The sequence below is a fragment of the Dromiciops gliroides genome, chromosome 1 (assembly GCF_019393635.1).
Source record: "Dromiciops gliroides isolate mDroGli1 chromosome 1, mDroGli1.pri, whole genome shotgun sequence".
NCBI lineage: Eukaryota > Metazoa > Chordata > Mammalia > Microbiotheria > Microbiotheriidae > Dromiciops > Dromiciops gliroides.
The window spans coordinates 603762904-603787587 of NC_057861.1; the positions used below are offsets into that span (position 1 = coordinate 603762904).

At 38.3% G+C, this 24684-nt stretch overlaps 1 protein-coding gene across 4 annotated transcripts in view; it reads right to left on the bottom strand.

Moving 5' to 3' along the window:
- The window catches only part of NTRK2 (neurotrophic receptor tyrosine kinase 2), a 435747-nt gene that overhangs the window by 336773 nt on the left and 74290 nt on the right, over positions 1-24684 (bottom strand). For all 4 annotated transcript variants that reach the window (XM_043987820.1, XM_043987811.1, XM_043987825.1 and 1 more), the window contains exons 6-8: positions 14744-14880; positions 14061-14193; positions 9865-10170 (exon numbers count right to left, since the gene is read on the bottom strand). In XM_043987820.1, the coding sequence (XP_043843755.1) occupies positions 9865-10170; positions 14061-14193; positions 14744-14880 (576 nt within the window). The remainder of the gene's footprint in view (positions 1-9864; positions 10171-14060; positions 14194-14743; positions 14881-24684) is intronic.

Genomic DNA, 24684 nt, shown 5'->3' on the forward strand with positions numbered 1-24684 from the left:
CCTCCAATAATCCATACCTTCAAACTGAAAATGTTTCAACTTTTTTCTGGTGTCCTTGTGACCATCAGATCTGGAAGGTGTTGCTGAATCCAGTAATAATCTTTCCAAATATAGGAACCTAACAACCCATTGGTTACTTGTGCTTCACTTACCTGCCACAGGATGCTGCTGATTGAATATGTAGTGTAAAAGGGCCTGAAAAGGTAAAGAAACTGAATCTTTGCAGTGGGGAAAGGGAGGGGGAGGGGGCAAGGACAGGGAACCACTATCACAAAACATTCTCCTTTAGTGGGGCTAATAAACTTCTTTCCCTTTCAGTTTAGTTGCTCGCTTCACTTGACCTCTAATCTAGTGGATCCCCTAGCAGGTAATATTCTCTTTGGGCTCTCTCGCAACCCAGGCTGAGAAATTCTCCAACAGTCATGTTTATCTTCTATGATGTTTGATTTTTTTCTTTGGATACTTATTTAATACCATAAGACAAAATAAAAAATACAAAAGAACAACTTTACCCCTCATTAATGGCAAAATAAGATCTCAAAAATAAAGGTGCTCTTTTGTTCCACGAAATCTCCACAATATGAGAGCCTGCTTAGGGAGTAATCTTAAGATGGAGATTGATGTCAAGTCTATGGAAAAGTTTTACATTTATGCTCATTTAATTTCTGCAGCTTTTTAAAATTTACAATCAACCTGCTCTCCATTCCTCTCCTTTCCTCATAAGATTGTGAGATTTTTGAAGGGTAGAATAATGCTTTTTATTTCCCTTTGAACTATAACCTGTGACTTCAGGTAGTACAATGCTCTCTGTCCACAGAAGGTGCTAATTAAATGGGACTGACCTAACTGACTATAAGCAGTGGAAAAATGTAGAAATGGAAGGCCATGTAGTCCAAGTTTCTCATTTTACAGATGAGGAAACTGAGACCTGGAAAGCCTAAATGGCACAACCAAAGTCATAGAAATAGGGTTTAAACTTAATTCCCTGAGCCCAAGTTACACCATACTTGACAGTGCCAAGGAAACCCCATAAGGGGGCACGACTGAAGAACCCAACAACAACCTTCTGAGAGGCAGCAGAGCATAGTGAATAAAGCAGACCAAGGCAACAATCATATAAGCAATGCTGGGTTGGTAACCTGTCCATTGCTAAACAGGTAATTTACAAATCATCAAACGGCTCTTGTAAAGGGAGAGCCAATTTGGAGTCAGGAAGTACTTGGTTCAAGTTCTAACTCAGACACTATCCATGTGATGTTCAGTGTCACTTAACCTCCCTTGGCCTCAGTTCCTTATCTGTAAAATGGTCAGGTTGTACTAAATAGCATCTAAGATCCCTTCTACCTCCCTGTCTATGATCCTCTGTGAAGTAAACTGAGAGAGGAGATGATGACGAATGCTTCCCACCTCTTGACAAAGAGGTAATGAACTCAGTATTCAGAATAAGGCAAGTATTTTGGGACATGGCCAATGTGGGAATTTGGTTTGCTTTACTATGCATATTTGCTACAAGGGTCCTGGTTTGGGGAGGGAGGGGGGGAAGGGGGATGGGCAGTGCAGAGGTAGGCAGGAAAGAAAATAAATACTCATTAATTGAAAAAAATGGGTATGGAATGCCACATATAATGTCAGACATAGTTGATTGGTTAGTTTAATGAAATGAGTTTTTCCCCCTCTTTTTAAAATTCTTTGTTAAAAGAAATGGAAGAACTCACAGGAGGAAAAGAGAGACATATATTGGGAACTATAGGTGATGTAAAAACAAAAGCAATCAATAAAAATTAAAACACACAAAAAAAGAAATTGGAAGGTAGAAATGCTTGGCAATGATAATATCTGGAGAGCAAAAAGTTCAAAAGAAATTTAACTACTGTTTTTGTAGTATCATCTGTGCCCCAAGCAAGAGCATGTATATACATCTCATCCCTTCTGTTTGTCTTTTGTTTCTGAGAATCTGATTGAGATTGATCAAAACTACTGATGTTATCTTAAGAGAACCAAGGACCTCCCCTTCCGTTGTTTAATAGGGCACTGTAGCTCCTCCTCACCTATCCACAGCTGGAATGCTTTGATGTCCTCTAAGGGTGGAGGGACATCTATCACTATGCCTCACCCCAGCTGCCATTAAACTGGAACAAGGTATTACTTTAAGTAACCTCTTATTCTCACCACTCAAGTGGAATTGCTTATAACCCAGTATCATGCTATCAATCAAGGACATTTCTACCAGTTTACAGATTTAAGAACTGGAGGGAGGTTTGGGGGAAAGGAAATCGGGCGAGCCTAAAAACAAAGAAACAAACAAAAAAACCCACCAGAGTTTGAAAACAAGACCCACAATACTAATACTTCACCTATTCAGGCTACAGATTTCATTTGTACCAGCTACAACCTGGCCAAGAGACTAGTAAGTATGAAAAATACTGGGTGGAAATCTCTTGACCAGGGAAACATTTGAGGGGGAACTGAATTTTTAATGTATTTATTTCATTTTTATTACAATCCCAAGACCAAGTCCAGCCTGGTCCCCACCCTCACTGCTGAGAAGACTGAATAAAAATTAAAACAATATTTATATAGCACTGGGGGCAGCTAGGTGGCACATTGGATAAAGCACCAGTCCCGGATTCAGGAGGAACTGAGGTCAAATTCGGCCTCAGACACTTGATACCGACTAGTTGTGTGACTCTGGGCAAGTCACTTAACCCTCACTGCCCCAGCTATAGACAGATAGATAGATAGATAGATAGATAGATAGATAGATAGATAGATATACAGATAAAAATATATAGATATATAGATACAGTGTGTGTATATATATATAATATATAGTATGTATATGTATATATCTCACTTTAAGTTTGCAAAGTGTTTTCCTTGCAATGATCTTGTAAGGCTGGTAGGGTAGGTATCCTTATCCCCATCCCATATATGAAAAAACTAAGGCACATGTTGGTTAAAGTGACTTGGGCAAAGTCATGCAAGTAGGAGGCGGTAGAACTGAGATTCCAAGCCACATCTCTAGTGCTCCTCCAATCATACCACCACACAACTTGAAAAAACATGAACCTTCTTTAACAACTATTCCTGGCTATGCATACGCTAATATCTCATTTTATGATTAGGATTAGAGCTAATGGGTAATGCTTGGCCTACTTCCCCAGCTTTCCACCCATTTCTATTTGGCAGCTCCCTCCAGTTCTTTCGCTTCATTCCTTATCATGGCACAAACTCCAGGATGGGTGATGGGTATGGACTGCAGACTACTCAAATGAGAGATTTTTAGCTTGTCTTTCAAAATCCCAGAATTCGGAGAGAGAGAGAGAGAGAGAGAGCCAGCAGTTCTCTCCAGCTTCCATTTGAGACAGAAAGTTGTGTTCTGTTGTTATAAACAGAACAGAAAGCCCACAAGAGCAGAGTTCAGTATCTAAACTTAGAATTTGCTATGTTCAATTCAGGAGCTAAGAAAAAAAAAAAGCTTTTCCTTCCCATTACCGGTTGATAGCCCAAACTTGCAACAAAGACCAGACAAGGAAAGTGGCTTGATCTCTGGGGTTCTGCTAATGCCACAGAATCTTAAGTTCCTTCAGTAGAGCTCCAAATGGCAGAATTAAGTCCTTCAAAATAAGAGCTGTGGTTAAGGCATATCACATGGCCCAAAACACTCAGGACTCTGAATTGAAAAACTCTAAAATGGGAGTGTGTAACCTGGGGTCCAGGAATTTCATTTTTCTATTTTTCAATGTAATTGGTTTCCTTGGTAATACTGTGTATTTTATTTTATTAATTTAAAAATGTTATTCTGAGAAGTCTAGGCTTTGCCAGACTGTCAAAAGGTACATAACACCAAAAAAAGGGTGAGAACTCTTGCTCTGAAAAGGACCTACCCAAATGCCAATTCTTCTGTCTTTATTGGCTTTGAACCAAGAAAAGAATTCTGCCTTTGTATATGAATGCACCTTCTGGGCCACCAGGTCATTAACTAGAATTCTATCTCTACAAATCTGAGCATTGGATATCACTGATCTTATATGTGTATATGTATATGTATATCTGTGTACATCTGTGTGCATATGTATATATACACACATGTATGTATATATGAAAATATGTATGTGTATGTATATATATATATATGGTGATCTTATAAACGACTATACAGAATTGTATTTGCCCTAATATCATTCGATTATGAGCTCCATGAGGGCAGAAACTCTGACTTTGCATCCCCAGCACTTTTAGTACAAAATCAACATTAGTTGTTGAATAATACAAGAAACCCACTTTCATTTGGTACCAGTTTTGTTTTGTTTTGGTTTTTTGCTGTTATTGTTTCTATTTCTGGTGCATGAGCATTGGTGAACATCAGAAGGGAGTTTTAAAGTTTCTAGTTGAATGTGGATACCCCATCCCAGTGAATGTGAGATCTGCTGTTTAATTCTATCAGCTATATATAGAAAGAAACATTAGCCTGGCTTTGGTGTTAGGTGAAATATGTCCTCATTCTGTATGTGGGATTTAATATGAAATCCAAGTTAACAAGAAAACTACTGAATTAAATGTAAGAACAAATCTTTGATTTTAATTTTAAAATAGCAGGAAAATATTTTATAAGAGAAGAAAAGAAGGAAGGAGGGAAGAAGGGAGGGGAGGGGAGGGAAGGAAGGAAGGAAGAAGGGAGGGAAGGAAGGAAGGAAGGAAGGAAGGAAGGAAGGAAGGAAGGAAGGAAGGAAGGAAGGAAGGAAGGAAGGAAGGAAAGGAGGGAAGAAAGAAAGGAGAGAGTAAAGGAAGGGAGGGAGAGAAGGAGAGAGGGAAAAAGAAAGGAAGAAAGTAACTGAAATGAGTGAATGAATGGAGAGAAGGGAAATAATTTTGGGAGATAATATCACTTGTGGATATGGGTCTTACATAAACTTGTAGATAGATTTTTATCAGTCAACAGCCCCTACAAAGAACCAGCTTATATCATAACAGGTCATTCAAAGGGAACAGGGTTCAGTCCCTAATTCACCTCTAGGTTGTAGCTGTAACATAGTACTACTTTTTGTATTTAAGCAAACAATAACCTTGGGCTTATTTTTAGTTTCTATTTTGGTATATTTATTATACTGAGCTCACAGATAAATGAGGCCTACCAAACCTCCAGATTTCCTATATTTCAAAGATTTGCTGTAGTAGGGATGGCAACATCTTCAATGAATGCTCTCCCTCACAGCTTCATTTTGTCCACAGTTTCAACAATGATGGAGTTACTGCTCACTGGAAAATGCTCTGGAAAGCAAAACTCCTGCACTGCCTAGTAAAGACTATATAAGACAGGTGGTATAGACTTGGAAGAGAGATGAGAGCCACAACATAGCAGCTACATGGAGTAAACATGAGAAATAGTAGAGGGGGGTGTGGCAAAGGACAGAAAAAAGCTTAGAGCTCTGGTGGTCTTTTGGATGCTATGCCAAGAACCCAGTGCTAGAACCCAGAGCTTCCTATTCTGCATCTGTGCTAAAATGGAAATAATGAAACTAATTTGACACCCGGAAATGAGTAGATCTGGCCCTACTCCACTATGGAAAGGAGACAGAATGGTTAACTGCAAGTCAACTAGCACTCTAGGGAAGCAATTAGGGATGGCAGTCATTTGGGAATGGGTCTTCATAGTGTTTGAAACTTGATCCAAATTGCTATTACCTTGCTATTTTTTATTTAAAATATTTGCTTTTAATTTGTATGTCACATGGTATGAATTTGAATGTACAACTACCCAAATAGTACCATGACCTTAAGTATAGCTGAGAGTTGGTCTATATCATCCTTAACTAAATAAATCTAGCTATTATCCTCCTCATCATCATCAAAACAAAAGGAAGAAAAGAATAAAGCGAAGAGGGAGAGTCTATCAAATGTTTGTAATTGAAATTGTTTTTAAAGAGGAACCTGAGAAACTAAAAGTAATTTTCTAGAAGAAAAAAGCAATTTTTATTATTAGCTAGATTAGGATTAGATAGATTAACAATGAAATTAGGAAGCAAATATAGAAGTGTGAATATGACAAATGCTGCAAAGAAACTTTTAAAAGTAATACTGGTGAAATTCCTATTTCTTAGTACATTGGGCCTTATACTGACAGCTTAATTATATTCTGAAGAGGATTTTATCACCTTTATCTTAATCATTGGCTCCCACCTTAGAAAACCATACCAAAAAACTCACTAGTGTTTTGGGATTTTTTTTTTAACCCCAATAGCATAACCTTCTCATAAGTCTTACTCCCAATATCTTCAAACAGGAAGTGGCTATAAACAAAAAACCCTGGGATTTAGTTGTAAATGTGTTCCCCCCAAACACAGAAGAAAAAAACAACAGTCAGCTGGAGATTTACTATTGCCAAAGCAGTTATCCAGCCAAACTCACTTAAGAGGAAGATTTAATGGAAAAGACAACTGCCTGTAGTCTCTAAGAAATAAATACAGATGTACCTTGCTTTGTGAAATAAATGTGTTCCTGAGAAGATATGTAAAAAATAAATGAATGGATGTTTGGATGGATGAAGTTATGTGTAAAGAGAATTGCTGTAAATCAAGATATTTTAAATGACACCACCAAGGCATTCCTTTTCACTTGTGATATATGTTATCAAATGAGCTAGCACATGTAAAAAGCTTTGCAAATCTTACAAATACAAGTTATGAGGAGGAAGAAGAGAAGGAAAAAGGGGAGGAGGAGGAGGAAGATGGGGAGGAGAAGGATCATTCTCATTATCCCAAACATTTAACCCAAATCCATACCTTTAGACCTCCACTAGGACCTTATTACATCAATTATCCCTCTTCTCTGTATACCTTTGATTTTATCCTTCCACTCTTCTTTCTTCTCTATTAAAAAATATGCTGTCTCCTCTAAATGGGGATAGGGTGGAGAATAAACCCTTCTCTCAAGATTTTCCTCAAGTCCCACTACCTACTCAAAGTACTATCCTTTCTCTTTCCCCTTCCCACCCTTCTTCTATATCCACAGTGAAAGAGAAATCTACACTTTCTTTTTATAGCCCCTTGCAAAACCTGGTTTTCACCTCTTCCTCACTCTATTGAAACAAGTCTCTCAAAACTTACTAAACCCAATAGGATCTTTCCTGTTCTTATCCTCCTTGACTTCTTTGCACTATATGACAGGCTGAATAATCCTGCTTTCATGAAAATCTCTTCTCCTACAACTTCCATTGTAGAGATGGGAGATAACAACTGGTTCTGCAGTTGCTACAGCCCCACTGAAGACCCAGAAGAAAAGGTTCTTGCCACCAAAATTCTTGACATCAACAAATTGTTTAACATCAGAAATACATATGGTTTTCATTGGAAATGACATAAGAGATGATGCATTATTGTGGGACCTTTCCATCTGACTTGAAGCTAAAACATCCTATGCATGTCATCTCCCCCCACTTAAAATGGGAATTCTTTGAGAGCAGTCTCTGCTTTTCCATTGGAATCTCCAGTGCTTAGCAAAGTGTTTTGTCAAACTTTCATTCCATGACTCTGCATTTTCCTGTTTCTCTTCCTGCCTCTCTGACCACTCTCTTCCCATTCTCCATCTCGAGTTTCCCTTCCTCTCCCATCCCTTAAATTTAAGAAGTTTTTTTTCTTAGCTTATTCTTTGGCTATGCTCTCTCCCATGAGATCATATCCACCCTTTTAGTTTCAATTATGATACCTGGGGGAGGGGGTGTATCTCCAACCCTGACCTCTCTTCTGAGCTCCAGACCCACAATTTCAGTTTCCAGCTAGATAGTTCCATCTCGATGACATCTTAGATCCAATATGTACAAAACCAATTCATCTTCCCTCAAAAAATGGTTCATTGGGGGGCGGCTAGGTGGCGCAGTGGATAAAGCACCGGCCCTGGATTCAGGAGTACCTGAGTTCAAATCTGACCTCAGAAACTTGAAACTTACCAGCTGTGTGACCCTGGGCAAGTCACTTAACCCCCATTGCCCCGCAAAAAAAAAAAAAAATGGTTCATTGAACCAACATTCCTCTAAGCAGGTAATGCACCAACGCCCTTCAAAACACTCAAGCTTAAAACCTCAGAAATATCTTTGACTCCTCCCTCTTTCCACCTCCCAACATATCCATTATGTCATAAGTCCTATTGATTCCAACTCAGCACAATCTTTTGCATCTGTTTCCTCCTCTATAGTCTCACTGTCACACTCGAAGTCAGGGTCCCATTATTTATCCTATGAATGATATATTAACTCCTTGTTCATCCTTGACTCTCTGAGTTCCAATCCATCCTATGTGCTACTACCAGATCGAACTCCCTAAAGTACAGTTCTGTTCATGCCACCACTCCCTCTTGTAAACATTCAATCACAACCCATAGGTTATAGAATAAAGTTCTACCTGTAAGCTTCGTTAAGACAGGAACTATGTCCACCCTAAACTTTGTTTCTATCCCGTCTTGGAGCATGGTATTCTGCACATCAACAGCAGCTTCATAAATATTTATCGAACTGAATTGTACTGACATTCAACACTCTCTATGATCTGGCTTCTTTTTCATCTTGTATTCTACTATGTACCTATCCACATTCCCTATTCTCCAGCTAGCCTAGACTACTTACCACTCCCTGAATATGGTCCCATACTCTTCATGCTTCAGTTACGTTCTTCTTCCTCCTATGCCATCTCTATCTGTCCAAATCCTGTTCATCCATCAAGTTCTAGTTCAAATGCCCCCCCTCCTCCAAAAAACCTTCCCTAATACCTCCAACCTGAAGGATCCTCTCTTTTCTCTGAACTATCCTAGCCCTCTGTATTTCTCTTATTTGTGTCTCATGACATTCTGCTCTGTGTGATGGTTTTTGTGTCCAGGTCTTATTTATCCTACTGTATTATAAGTTCCTTGAGAGTAATGATCACATCTAATTTATCTCTGTATTTACCACAGAACCTAGAGCACTGTCTTGCACATGGCAAGTGTTCATTAAGGTTTGTTGAAGAAATGAATTTGTGTAGAAAGGAAGCTTGAGGTTTAAAGGGACATTAGAATATGTTTTTCAGTGATGGAAAAAAATCTTTTTATAATAAGAATGGTAACCCTCTGATTTATCTGTTTTATAAACCTGTGTTTACATTTATTTATCCCAAATCACACCTGTGCATATAGCATTATGTGCAACTACTGTCCCATTAGCCTCTGTCTCATATCATCCAAGTTTCCCATTTGCTTCTGTCCTACTTTGCCTAAACGGATACTTCTCAGATGGCTGTTAAATGCCCCACGTGCTTGAGCTTCTCTTCCCACATCCTTATGCTTCTGCAGTTTTACAAATGCCTCAATAATTCACGTGGTAGAATTAAGTTCCTCATTCTATGATATCACATGAAGCAGAAGGGAACAGGGATAATATATTATTGCTGATAGAAAACCCCTCCTCCTGAACATAGATTATATCCCAAAAGTTTCCAGATGCTCCATGATACTGTCTACATATCATTTCTTCAGAACTACTCAATTTCATGTCTTATACCTGATGGTGTAATGACCTGCATAGAAAATCCCCCTTAACTAAGGTAGCCAAGCCAGTTACTTATTTGCTAAAGAAACAACTACAGCCTGAATATCTGCTCAACCAATTTTAAGAATGAATTGCTGTCCCAGAGAACTTAAGAGGCTAGATAATATATCCCACCTCTTTTCTAATTCACTGAAAGAAGGTTCATCTTATTTAGGTATTTTATGGAGCTGCAAAAAACCTCACAAATTCTTTAATTTAATCCAACCATCCTTTCACCCTTGCAATAAGAGAACACACTCACTATTAGGAACCTGAATCTGTCCACAGTCATGAAGGTGTCTTGTACTCACCATCATCAATTCCAGGACGACCCATGAAGTGAGCCTGCACCCACTTCTCATCTTTGCCATACTCATTCTTGGCCATTAAGGTGTAGACACCATTGTTCATGTGAGTAGGATTATCCAGCTGAAGGCAGCCATGGTATTCGGTGTGATTGGTAACATGTATTTTAGTACAGATGTACTTAGACTCATTCAAAATGGCCCCTTGATAGAACCACTGCAGCGTTGGTTTGGGGTTTCCTTTCACAGTGAATGGAATGCACCAGTGGTGGTCTGAGGTTGGAGATTCGAGAAATGTGATAGTTGGTGCAACTAAATTGAAAGAGAGAAAGTTAATAGCACCAAAAGCCCTGGAATTATCCTCCCCCTTTTGTGCTCATGCTGGGGGAATTTTCCTCATTAATTATTAGATTATAGTGTACACTTTACCAACAACTTTGGAAACTACCAAATTTTTATTGCATCACCATCAAATTTGGGTTGGGTTTCCTCAAAGATGTCATGGAAAGAATCCCTTTTATTTAACTTGCAAACCCACATATTGTCTCCATCACTCTTTTTCCCATCCCCCACTCCACGGACTCATATTAGAAGAGAATTAAGCCTGGCTAGATCTCAAAGGGAATTTAGAACCTAAGAGAGGCTTTGATGACATTTCTTTTTATTTATGACTTACACTCCCCTCAGCATTACCTGGATTTAGGTAAGATCATGAGCACCAAAATACTGAGGGAAATTATTTCTTGGAAATTCTACCATGAACAGAGGTAGGAAGGAAAGCATTGGAAGTTCTACACAAAGTCTAAGAGGATTGTTACACATATACCCAAACACACACACACATACACACATACACACACACTTTATAAAAGTATAGTGACAGGAAACAGCATGGCATTGTGGAATACATGCAGTGGACTCCAAGGTCCTTGACCTCAGGGACTGTTTCTTTATATCTTCATATCTTCAGAGCCAAGCTAAGTGCCTGGCACAGAATAGATGCTTAATGGGGCAGCTAGGTGGCGCAGTGGATAGAGCACCGGCCCTGGAGTTAGGAGTACCTGAGTTCAAATCCGGCCTCAGACACTTAACACACACTTACTAGCTGTGTGACCCTGGGCAAGTCACTTAACCCCAATTGCCTCACTAAAAAAAAAAAAATTAAAAAAAAAAGAATAGATGCTTAATAAGTATTTATTGAATTGAACTGAACACTATAAAGGGCAATGGCATTCATTCCCTTATTTAACAAAGGTTTACTGAGCATCTATTATACGTAAGGCACTATTCTAGGCACTATGGGGGATAAAATGACAAACGAAACATAGCTCTTGCTCTTCTGAAGTTCAAGAAGACAAGACTATATATACAAATAATTAGATGAGGGGAAAAGTTGCTGCTAATGCTTACTCTGATTATGAGGTATGATAAATTGATATTTCACGCTAGCAAAAATGGTTGATCATTTAAAGCCAGCATGTCATTTGCATAAATTGTGGATTTGTGTTACAATCCCAGAGGTAGAATGATAATGGTGTTATTTTCTAAATGTCTATATTCATCTCTAGCTCCTGGCAAAATGATTACAGGTTATTTCAAGTCTGATTATAAACTAGTCTATATATGCTTAACACAAAACAAAACAAAACTAGCATTCTCAGACAACTCCTGCAGATGTAAGTTCCTTGCCCATAAGGTCACACAACTAGTGGAAGAGCCAAGGACTGGTACTTATGCCATCTGCCTTCTGGGCCAGTGGTCTTTCCACTCATCATTCTGTCTCCTGTAACTATATCTGTATATACATATACACAGGTATCTGTGTGCATGTATAGGCATATATCCATCTACATGCATGTACATATTTATATATATATATATACTTATACCTACACACATTAAACTTCAAAAAGAAGTCATAATCAGAAGTCCAAAGTTTGGTACACAGACTAAACTGACCTCTAAATTGGAGGTGGTGGGATGGTGGAGATATTATCTGTAATTAGTCCTCATGTTCTTCTCACTCTACCTAAATCCTAAGCCAGAGGTTCTTAACCTGGAACGCCTTGGACCATGGTTAGATTTCAGGGGTCCCATGCATTTGGATGGGAAAACAATTACATCTTTATTTCAATATTATTAGTTTCCTTGAAAACCCAAGTGTTTTACTCCTTTATAAACAGTATTCCGAGGTGTTCATAGCCTCCACCATACTGACAAAGGGTCACAGGATACAAAAAATGGCTAAAAACTCCTGCCTTAATCCCTGGCAATGGTGGGCACATGGATTCTAACAGAATATTAAGTGAAGTATGGGTTCTTCACTGAAGAACTCACCATTTAGTAATGCCTACATGTTTCAGTCCGGGCAAATTTTCATAGAATATAACAGCATATAAGGGTTGAAGAAAGAAGCCAATTACTTTCACTAGCTAGGAAAAAAAACTCCAATCACCAGAACTGATAAAATACATTGATGTTTTAAATTCATAAATTGTGTCTCATTTTAAGAAAAGCCATTGGCAAGAATGTGCCCTTATAAAATAATCGATTGAAGGGCAATTATTCATTTTTTAAGTAGTTCTTCAGTTTACACATGGATTTGCCATACCTTTCCTTAAAATATTTTTTTCAAGTAAGCTTTGGAAATATTACTCTGAGAAAAAATACTTTAATCTCAACGCTTTGGGACCATATCTATTCCATCATACAGAATTCCCCTGTAAAAACAAAATTATGGGTCAGTGCTAAAAACAAGCTATTAGAAACCACCTTCCACAAAGAAGATTGAGAGCAGTGCTTTACCTTCCACAAATCTGCTCTTATTCTATCATCACACCCAGAGAGTGAATAATTAGCTCAGTTTTCAAGAAAACCTTATTAACAGAACTGAAGGTGAAGAGTTCTCTTCACATGTTAATGGCTAAGACTGACTTCAGATTCAATTCAATTCAACAAATGTTGAACTGGCTGAGCACAGTGGCAATACTGGTTGTCAGTGAACCAAAGCTTGGTATTTATTATCCAGCATGGAAATGGCAAACATGGCTATGTGTCTACACAAATATGATGACATATATGTACATATGCACAATTAATGTGTATACATATGAATAATCAATGTCCAAGTGTAGCTATAAACATCATTATTACCCTCCCCCGATAACTCAGAACTTGAAATAATTTAAATAAAGCAGATGTAATTCATCCTAAGTAAAATTTTCAAAAAGGGTAGCATAACTTGGGACTTTCATCTTTATGACACATCATATAGGACTATTAAAATGTTATTTTTTAATTGCTTACCTTATTTTATCTATTAAGACCAATGATATCTTCATTCACAAAACACATAATACTTTAATATAAAATTGCAGTACTTTTGAAAAATATTCCATAGAAAAAATCATTTTTCTTATTGGGTAGGACAAGGGTGTGTTGGTAAAATGTTTAACAACTAGCTTCTGAAAAAATGTATGCAGGACACATTTTTCAATTAAGTCTGCATTATTAACATTTTCTCTATCACTGTCTAGATAATCAACAAAACAACAAATCAAGGCTTTATTTGTAGCATTTGCAAATTTCCAATGTGCAAATGCTCAGAATGAAAACTTAATAATAGCCTCTCATGAACCAATTGTAGCTGGCTCCAGCACACCCCTGAGACCTATACCTATACCCTAATCAATTCAATTCCAAATTAATAGGTGCTTACTGTATCATAAACACATACACACATACACACACACACACACATACATGAAAGTGCCCAGATATTAACTCTTTTATTGATATCATGGAAATCTTGATATTTTTAGTAATTCTATTATCTGGATCCAAATCATAGATTATATCAACAAAATGAGGCCAACAGACTCAAAAATATATACTAAAAGGAAAAGAAAAAACCAATAAGACAAGTCCAAGAATGTAAAAGAGTCTAAGAAAAGGGATGGGGGGAAGGAATCAAAAGATACTTTAAAGAGGATTTGACCAATTAACAGAAACCAATAAAAGAAAGGCATCGAAAAGGACTGGAAGTAAAGGAAGCCAATAATCTTAGTTATGCACACACCACACAGTTTGTAGGTTTTGTTAACATACTGGACAATATAATTGATTAACAGCCTGAAGGCCAAAACGGTAAAGGGAGTTTTGGCCAAGATTATCTGAAAATGTATGCACGCCTATTTACGTACAATGCACCGTGAGGTTGACAGTATCTTGCGCTTCTCCTACAATGTTTTCTGCCACACAAGAAATTTGTTTTCCACTGTCATCAGATGAAATGTTAGTTATCTTTAAGGATGCTGCTGCCTTGCTTGTTTCATTCTACAAATGAATAAAAAGAACAAAACAAAAAAAATCAATTGTTAGGAAGAGTCCTAGGGTAAAATAATTTTGTTTTTCCTCACCTTGCAAAAGTAAGAAAAAAAGAAAGTCACACAAGCTTCCTTGCCTGTACCTAGCTCAAGCTCATAAAGTAAGGCATAAAAGAGTTACTTTCACCTCTCCAGATGTCATATTCTCAGGTGGTACAGCTAAAATGTTCCTTTATTTGCCACTTACCTTTTTTCCAAGGAAAAAGACCACAAGAAGTTTGACTCACCTGGCTCATGTTGTCACCACGACCTCACTGTGGATATATAGACTTTGCCATCTATAGGGTGTACATAAACTAAAATGCAAATCTGCTTGTATCACACAATCTGCACTGGTCTTTCTTGATTAAAAACAGATGGAAAATAAATGTAAGTCAAAACTCACTTTCCATTTCTATTTGTATTCTGGAAAATATTAAATGATGATCACTGGGTTTAATACTATCTCAAGTAGAAATATCATGTGTCTGAATTATTACACAGCTGAACATAAACCTTACCATATGTTTGGAAACCAGATTACCGACTTCCCAGGATACATCAGGAGCTGGATATCCCGATGTGTTACAAAACAATGTGATGGACTTCCCTTCCTCGACTGTGAGATTGGGCGTGATCAGATTTGCTGATGGCACAACTATAGAACAAGAAGGAAAAATAGGCACATAAATAGTGTAATGCTATGAAAAAAAAGAAAAATAGAACAAACAGTCCTATGACATCCATTCCTTTGAAACCAAATGTTGACATTTATGTTGAAATATAAAAAGGAGCCAAGTCCAAGAATGTTATAGATTTAATATAGACAAAAATTGCTTTGCCATAATTTTAACATTTTCCCTTTTTGTTATCATGAATTTGACCAACATCAGCCAATACTGTTTCCTAAGATAAAATACAGAAGAGTACTACAATGGAAGCTATGAATCTCCACCACAAACAATTTCTTTTGTACATTTCAGATTCAGTTCCAATACTGCCCTGTTATCTATGTTCCTCTGTAAATCTCATTCTTCTCCTGTTTATTTTTTAAAATCAATACTTTTTTACTTCTTTCCTTCACTCTTTTTTGAATCACTATCCCTATCTCTCCACTGTCTTTCTAAAACTCTCTCCTTAAAAAAAAAAAATAGGTCTCCTGTGTAACAAGTAAGCATACACACACAACACAATACCACATGTTGTCCATATTTGAAAATATGTCTTATTCTGCACCTAATCAGTCCATCACCTCTCTGCCAGGAGGTGGAAAGCATCATTCATCATCAGTCTTCTGGATTCACAGTTGGATGTTGAAGAGGACCCCTACATTATTTTCCTTTACAATATTGTAGTCATTGAATAAATTGCTCTCTGGGTTCTGCTCACTTCACTCTGCATCAGTCCATAAAAGTCCTCTCATGTTTCTCAGAATCTGTCCCTTTCATAATTTCTTACAGTACAATGATGTTTCATTATATTATATGCCATAATTCATTCTGTCATTCCCCAGTTGATGTCTGTCATAGCTTCTGAATATACCTTTTGACAACAATACTTTACAAAGTACTTGTAAAGATTGTTATGGAATAATACATTTTGCTAATCTGTGCCTAATATTTCTTTGTAATTTCCATAGTGCCCAACCCAGTGTCACTTTCATAAAAACATTTTGTTTAAAATACACATCTCTTCCCTTTTCCTTTCTCTCACATTTTCCCAAGAACCTTAAAATCTTGAGGCCCTTTAAGAATAAACCCATGGGGGCAGCTAGGTGGTGCAGTGGATAGAGCACCGGCCCTGGATTCAGGAGGACCTGAGTTCAAATCCTACCTCAGACACTTAATGCTTACTAGCTGTGTGACCCTGGGCAAGTCACTTAACCCCAATTGCCTCAGGAAAAAAAAAAGAATAAACCCATGGAGGTTCAATTTCTTCATCTGAAAAGTGAGAGCATTTGACTAGATGATCCCCACATTTCTTCTAGGTTTGATATTCATTGAGTCTATGGTTCTAGAATAAAACATTTTATTTCGTTTCCCTTCTTTTAACAATTAACCCTGAGGAAGATGGAGTTGAGGTCGGGAAGTTCAATTTTTGATTGGCTCTCTGCCAGGGGTAAAAGGTCAAAGAGGGAGGAAGTGAGGGTGTAGGACTTCCGGTAGGAAAGGCATGCCCCCTTGAAATAGCAAGAGCAGCATCCAAGCATCCATCATCCCAGAGAAAGGTGTCCTCTTGCCATTGGCAATTTATGGGGTAGACTTGGAGCTTGAGTCAAACATCAAGGCTGGAGTTGAAGCAGGCAAGCAGATAAGGAAAAAGGTGGCTTAGTGTCCAAAGCCTATGAAGATGGTGATTTTTCTCTACTTAAGGGACGTGAAGATAGTTATGAGGAAGAAGATGAAGAAAACAGCAAACAACTGGAAGATGATCCAGAGACTGAAAATCCTGATGCTGACCATCTAAAGGAGTTTTTAGAACTGTAAAAGAGAGATCCCCAGGAATTGGTTGCCTCCTTCAATGAGAGAGTGAAGAGCATATCTCCTAATGAGATTAAAATCTTTCCTGGCAGATTCTCAGATCACCTCCAGGATACAGAAATTGCAAGTAGAAAATAAAGGAAGGAATTGATATGAACTACATTATCCAGAAGAAGAAGGAATTTTGAAATCCCAGATTCTCCAAGAAGCTTATCCAGTACTGTTCAATTGATGACATTGGCACGAATTATCCCAAGGATATGTTTGACCCTCATGGATGGTCTGACTACTCCTACTATGAGGCACTGGCTAAAGCACAGAAGATTGAAATGTACAAATTGGGAAAGGCCAAAACAGAGAAAACAAAAATTGATATTGTAACAGGCACAAAGAAGGACATCTCAGAAAGAATAAATGTGATTCTGCTAACCCAGTGACAAAGGTAGCCCTGCCTACCAGCTTTACCACCACAGCTACCCTGCCAGCTGTTGTCACAATGATGATCAGTGCTAGTGACTCCAAGACCACATAATCTCAGGTGTAAGCACCATTGTGAAGAAAGCCAACCAGTGATGGCCTTGGTACAGTGTTAGACATACTTCTTGTTGAGGGACAGGAAATGCTATCTCAGGACCACGCCAAGACTATGACTCCAAGATGTGGAACCCCATGCACTCACTGAACTTAGGCTCCTTTCCAAAGAGCTCCCCATCAACAAGGGCTGGGTTTCTGTCTTGCCATCCCTGACAAAACATTCTCTTTCTAGTCTTAGTAAGAAAATCAGAGAATTGGTAGCGTACTCATCCAGAAGGACCCTTGTTGCTAATCAGGAGTAGTGCAGGCTGCTTATAGCCATGTTAATTTGGCAGCCCTTACTCTATTAATAAAGTGCTATAATGGGCAGCTAGGTAGTACAGTGGATAAGGCACTGGCTCTGCATTCAGGAGGACCTGAGTTCAAATCTGATCTCAGACACTTGACACTTACCAGCTGTGTGACCTTTGGCAAGTCACTTAACCCTCATTGCCCCGCAAAAAAAAAAAAAAGTGCTATATCAATATTTTTTTAAGTAACCCTTCAACATCTAAAGAGTTTCCAAATCTTGAATGACTGGAGATTACTAATACTAAATAATCTATTAGTTTCAAGATATTTTTCAGAAATAGTCACCATATACCATTTTTTCTTTTGCATTTCCATACCAGACTCTACTAAAAGAGAATGATTTGATGTGGCATATGTCTAATCCAATCCAACAAGTATTTATTAAACATCTATTATGCACGTGCACCAGGGCCACAATGATGAAAAAAATAGCCCCTGGCTACAAGGGGCTTACATTCTACCGGGAATAACAGATCATTATATACATGATAATTTGAGGAGGAGGGAGAGAACTCTAACAATCAGAGAAATCAAAAATGGATTCCCATATGAGGTAGCATGAGTTGAGCCTTAAAAGAAACTAGAAAATGTTTGGTCAACAGGGGAGGGAAGGCCAAGAGAAGCTATCTATGTGAACGAACAGAAGTAGGAAGTGGAATACCAAGTTCAAAGAACAGCAAGAAAGCCAGTTTGCTTGGAAAGGGGGGTGCATTAAAGAGAGTGATTTTCATTAAGCTTAGAAAGATAGTAGTTAGATTATGAAGGGGTTAAACATCCATTCAGGGCTTTTGGCAGCTCTGAAGAGGATAGACGGAAAGGGAAATCTTGAAAGCTGGGAGTCTGATTAGGCAGCTATTATAGCAGTCCAGGCAAGAGGTAATGAGGACCTGAGCTAAGGTAGTGGTTATGTGAGTACTGAGAAGTAGTTATATGTGAGAGATGCAACAGAGGGAAAAATAAGATTTGGCAACCCATTTCAGGATATGTGGGCTGAGGAAAAATGAGGAGCCAAGGACAACACCAAGGTTGTACATCTGGGAGCCTGGGAGAATAGGGATGATAACTGAAGCCATGCAAAATGATGAGATCACTGAGAGAGAAAAGAAGAAGGCCCAGGGCAAAATTTTAGGAGAACTCTATGGTTGGGGAGGGGGAAAGACAGACAGTAATCCAACAAGAGAAACTAGGGAGTGGTCAGACAAGAAGGAAGAAAACCTAGAAATTCCAGTGTCACAAAACCCTCAGGAAACAAATAATATGGAAAGATCAAAGGGGAGGGGGACAAATAATACAAGGTAGAGGCCTAATCTAACTATTTAACATACCCCATCTAGCATCTAGAAGGAATAAACACATAGGGAGATTTCCCTACTCTTCAACCTTCTGGCCAATACTTCCTTCTTTTTGTGCATCTTGACTGAAATCAGAACCCCCTCCATTCCCATCCCTGTGGTAGGGAACCTAAAGTCATGGCTCTACCCTTATCCTTGGGCCCACACCCCCTTCCTAATAGTAGCAAGCCAGAAAAAGACCAATTCACGCTGCTTGCATGAACAGGGAATCATCAGCCATAAGGCTTCTCATAGGATGAACCAACAGGTCTTTCCATTTCCCAGGCCATATAGTCATCTGCTCTAAGACCTAAGGACCACTGAACCTTGTGATCTGCCAAGCAGCTATAACTTTATTCTTACACCTGCTCTACAGCAAAAACCTCAGACTGTGTTGTCTCCCCCAATTAGAAGGAGGGCTCCTTGAAACAAGTACTGTCACTTTTCTGTTTGTATCTCAAGAACTTAGCATGGACTTAGCACTTAGGGAAGGCTTTTTTTCATTCATACTTTTCTTGGTTGAGCCATTCATTTCCATCGTGAGTAAAGTTGCATCAGCACCCAAAAGGAAAGTTACTTTGAGGGTGCCTGTCCCCAAGCGAAGAAGTTCATTTTCAAAAGAAAGCTATTTTCTACACCTGCAGAAAATGAAATAAATATTCACTTTTTACATTTCAAACCTTGCTTTTCTTTTCTTTCTTTCTTTCTTTTTTTTTTGGTGAAGCAATTGGGGTTAAGTGACTTGCCCAGAGTCACACAGCTAGTAAGTGTCAAATGTCTGAGGTCGGACTTGAACTCAGGTCCTCCTGAATCCAGTTCTGGTGCTCTATCCACTGCACCACCTAGCTGCCCCCTGCTTTTCTTTTTTAATAACACTATTCACTCTAGTATGCTAGCATGAGCAAAATGTCCTGTGAACAGATTGAGTTTCTATATTATTCAAAATTACAAAGGAATTATAGGTTATTTAAATGAAAGTTAAGTCAAAACAAACTGAATAGTATAGCAAGTCATAGCAGCCAAGTAAACTACAACTTGAGCACAGAATAAAAACCAATTTGAAATGGATTAACTCGGTCTGCCAGGTCTCACAAAATACTGTGATATAACAGTTAAGGAAGGCATGACCCAGAGGCCAGAAAAAAATAATACAAGCCCAAGCACAATTAATTTGCCATCACTAATATCCATTTGGCTTTATCTGAGCCTTCATCTTCACATTATTATACATTGAAAGCCTTCTATAAAGTAGCTTGCTGGGAATATTTGAGAGGATGGTGAGGATCAAGCCATCATACTTGACTACTGCAAAGAATCATATCTGGGCATTCTCTCTAAGCAAATACATTCCCATTTCTGCATGCTGACTCATCCTGTGTGCCCTCCTATAATTCCAGCAGAGGGGATTCATCCAAAGGTCTAGGAACTTTTTCTCTTCACATTAGATGAATGACAATGGAGTCAAGCAGCTTTGATGGCAATGAGCAGATAGAGCTCAGGGCATAGAGTCAGGAAGACCAGAGGTCAAATCTGACAGTGTGACCTTGGACAAGTCATTTCACCTGTAAGTCTGTTTCCTCGACTGGAGAGAGTAATAGCACCTAGCTCCCAGGGCTGTTGTGAAGATTAAATGAGGTAATAGTTATAAAGTGCTTAGCATGGTTCCTAGCACTTAGTAAGCACTTTAATAAATGTTTATTTCCTTCCTGTTCAACAGTTATCCCTCTTACTCTGTGACCAGCCCAACTTTATTTTTCCAGTCATGCAATTCTTTAACATCATCCTTTTCACAGCAGCTTTCCTGGATTATTCCTTACCTGTTAGGTGTTTTAGCTTTCTCACATTCACCAAGCATCATAACTTAAATAGCATTCTAAAAGACTCTGTACTATGTAACATGACTAATCAGCAATAGTTCTAAACTAGCTAGGCTATGTCCACAGTGCAGTTTCTTCCCATTAAATAGGGTGAATTTTTCTGGATTCCCCCATTCTTCCTCCCTCTAGGGAGAATGCATAACAATGTACTAGACTAAAATATCTTTTGGTGGGTGCCATATAGGCTAATGCTATACCAGGTTCTGTGCCACAGTAGAACATATCCTAGTAGGGGTTGTTCTATCTATCAACATATGAATTTCAAAGCAAGAAGAAGAAATGTCCATACCAGGCTACTATTTACAAAGTGAACAATTCACTTGTAGTCAGCAGAATGGGATCTAACCCCCTGAAAATGATATAGCAAAGTTTAAGAAAACCCAGGAAGAAAAAGGTCATAAACACAACATCCTTATTAAGGAACACTAAAGCATAAACTTTAGTTTGGTCTTCAGTCTTGAGCTTATCCTTTTAAAAGCCCTAGGCAAAATTTGTTTTTCCTTTCCAGGCCAAGTCTCAAGCTTGCCATAGCAATGGTATGGCATGCCCACAATCTAGGAATTTATTTTCTTTTTCTGTAGCTTCCTTTGGTGGGAGGAGGGGCAGGGAGAGAGGAAATGGGAAGGGGCCAGGGGAATCTTTGGGCTTGTTTGTTTTATTTTTAATCATGGCAAAATTGTACCATCCTGCCCTTGCAGTTTCCAAAGGAAACTTGATGCAAAGTTGGCAAAGCCTAGATTTTTTTAAATGAAAAGTCTTCCACAAATGAGTAAGCATCTGACTCACGCTAAATCTTCAACATTAATGTGCTGGCTTAAGATTCAGTAATGAAAAAAAAATCTGTACTTGAAATATCACTCTAAGTTTAATTAGTTCAATAAAAATGAATTGAGAGGCATTAATAAGAAAAGGCAGGACGAATAATTTGCCAGGCACCACTTCCTTGCCTAATAAGATTTGAAACTGGCACAAGTACACAATAAAAGTCTAAGCAATTCTTCCCAAGCTTTCTGCTCTTACTGTAACATGATCCCAACAATAAGCATCATGGATCTCATCCATTGTACTCCATGAAATTTTACTGTTGACTTCTGGAGATAAGAGCAGACTAACCTCACAAGTAGATACTTTGGTGTTTTCTTTCTTGTGCTCTGAATTTCCTGACACATTATGTATGCTACCCTTTAAGACCTCATCCAATCCAACAATTTCCTAAGAATTTACTACGTGCAAAATACTGTATTAGATGCTGCAGATACAAAGATTGTAAGAGTCCTGACCGTCCAAGAGCTCACTGTATCAAACAACAGTAACGATAATTTACATTTATATGACACTCAATAATCTACAAAGTGTTTCCTCACAACACTGCTATGAGCTAAACAGGGCGTGTGTTATTATCTCCATTTTTACAAATAACTGAGGGTCGAAGATTTGCCCAGCCTTTTACATGGAGCATGGAAAAGTCAGACCTCAAGCTCAGGTATTCCAACGCCAAATCCAATGCCCTTTCCATTACTGCTTTACTTCCCACTCCATTTGCAACAGAATATACTATGCATACACAAAAATCTGTGTCCAAAAATAGTAAAACGCCATTTTTTATTATCTCAGTATCAAGTTATTATCATCTTCATCTGGAAAATGGAGATGACGTAGATGTCTCACATTCCAACTTTCCCATTGATAAAGTATAATCAGTTCTATCTATCTATCTATCTGATATCTATCTATCTATCATCAATGGGAGAGTATACACACACACTGCAGTGGATAGAGAACCAGCCTCAGGGATCCAGAGGACTTGGGTTCAAGCCCTGTCTCTGGTACAAGCTGTGGAACCTTATGCAAGCCTCTCAGTCTCTCTTGGCCTCTATTCCTTCATCTGGAAAATAATGCAATTGAGCTCCATGACCTGGTAATTCAAGGAAATCTTTGTAGTTTGAAATAGCCCTTAATTGCAGAGAAGAGAAAGTATAAAAAAGAAAGACTTCTTTAGAGGAAGAATCCAGATCATGCCTGTGAGAGGCAGCATGGAATAGGCAGGTAGAGATTTGTCAAAGTCAGGAAGATCACCACTTAAATCAGGCTTATGATAATATGCTGTCTAGGTGACCCTGGCAGGTCATTTAATCTATTAGTGCTCTAACCAGCAGGGTCAAATTCAAATAGAAACAGATACCCTGTAGGCAGCTTACTGACTCAGAAAACCACAAATGAACATTATTTATATTGTATTGTATTTTTATTTATTTTATTATACATTTCCCAATTACATTTTCATCTAGTTAGGGTTGCACACAGGAGTTTTGTGGCCCATGACCAAGAGTCTAACACCTATCCTCTAAGCAACTAAGACTAAATTTCAGAGAAGATGCCAACTTGTATTGGTAGGGAGAATTTCCCCACTACAGAGTTCTCTATTCCAGTAAAGTAACAAGTCCACCCACTACTCCTTTTTCTGTCCTGGATCCATAATCAGACAGATAGATAATTGAAGTTAACAGAACTTGCATTGCCACATTTTTTAAAGCTGGTATCTCTTTCTACACTAAAATTGGGCTACTGGACTAGCTATCTACTTGCCCCTGCTTGCCATGACATTCATGCAAATGTTTAACTGCAAGGTGCTGTTAAGAAACACAATAGCAGTTGTACTTTGTCCTGACTAGGGACCATTCCAGGGAGTGTTGTTCTGATAACACTTAACAGGACTTTGGGGGTGGGGGGAAGGTTTTCCTCACCCAGGGAAAGGACTGTAGCCAGGGAATAGGGGAGCTGCCAGTGGACACTAAAAGTGGGATGACTCTGCTAGCATAAAAATATTCAGGATATGGACGTCTGCAAAATTGAGATGAAAAAGAATACCCAGAATTTAGACTCAGCATCCAGAAAAGCTTAAGTGTCCAATGTTGTTGTCTAACGGCTGGGGGCTGAATGGAACAAATGAGATCATATTTGGAAAGTGCTTAGCAAAGAGTTTTGAGAATTTAAGGGACTTGGCCAGGAGCAAACAGCCACTCTTTGTTAGAGGCATGACTTGAACCCTGGTGTTACTGGGTTCGAGGCCAGTTCTCTCTCTGTTGTGGCATGCTGCCTCATTCTGTATTTATTATGTATATACTCACATATGTTCATGCCCTTTCCTCCTTTCTACTGAACATTGTGGGTTAATGATTGGTGCCTACTTAGAACACCCACTGCGAATTCATCTGCTAAAAAAAGGTAGAGGGAAAAAGTTCCCATTTAAATGAAGGGGTTAGGGAGAGGGGAGGTCCACACAGTTGGAACATTGCATATATTGTCACACTTTTTTTCCCAATATATTCATTGGTTGTGCTGATTATTTTCCTTTTTCTTCCTCTTTTTATTATTTCTTTAAAAAAAATTCTTTGGTATAAGGGCTAGTCCTCTGAGAGGGGGGAGGGAAGATACAGAGCAAAATTTAGGCAATGAGAAAACAAAAGGTATCAATTAAAATGTATTTTTTTAAATATGCGGAGAGTACTTCTGTTTATTCTCATTCTCTATATCAACCTAAGAAGAAAGCAATTCCTAAAATGGAATATAAGAGGTGGGGTGATACTTGCAGAGATGGGGGGAGGTGGTTAATTAAGTAGACTCAAGAATGGGGAGACCAAACATCTATTCCTCTCAGTTTCTCAGAACATTTTGTTATTATTTTGTTTGAAATGAATTGCCAAGTCAAATTACAGAATTGTATTTAAACACAGGTATGGAAACATTTTACAAAGGCAATTTATAAATTATTGTATTATAAAATACTATAATTATCATTAATTATTTTGGACAATTTTTAAAATTTTGGATTATACATCATTCTGCCCCCCCCATGCCTTTCTTTCAATTATTTAAGAGATTTCTAATT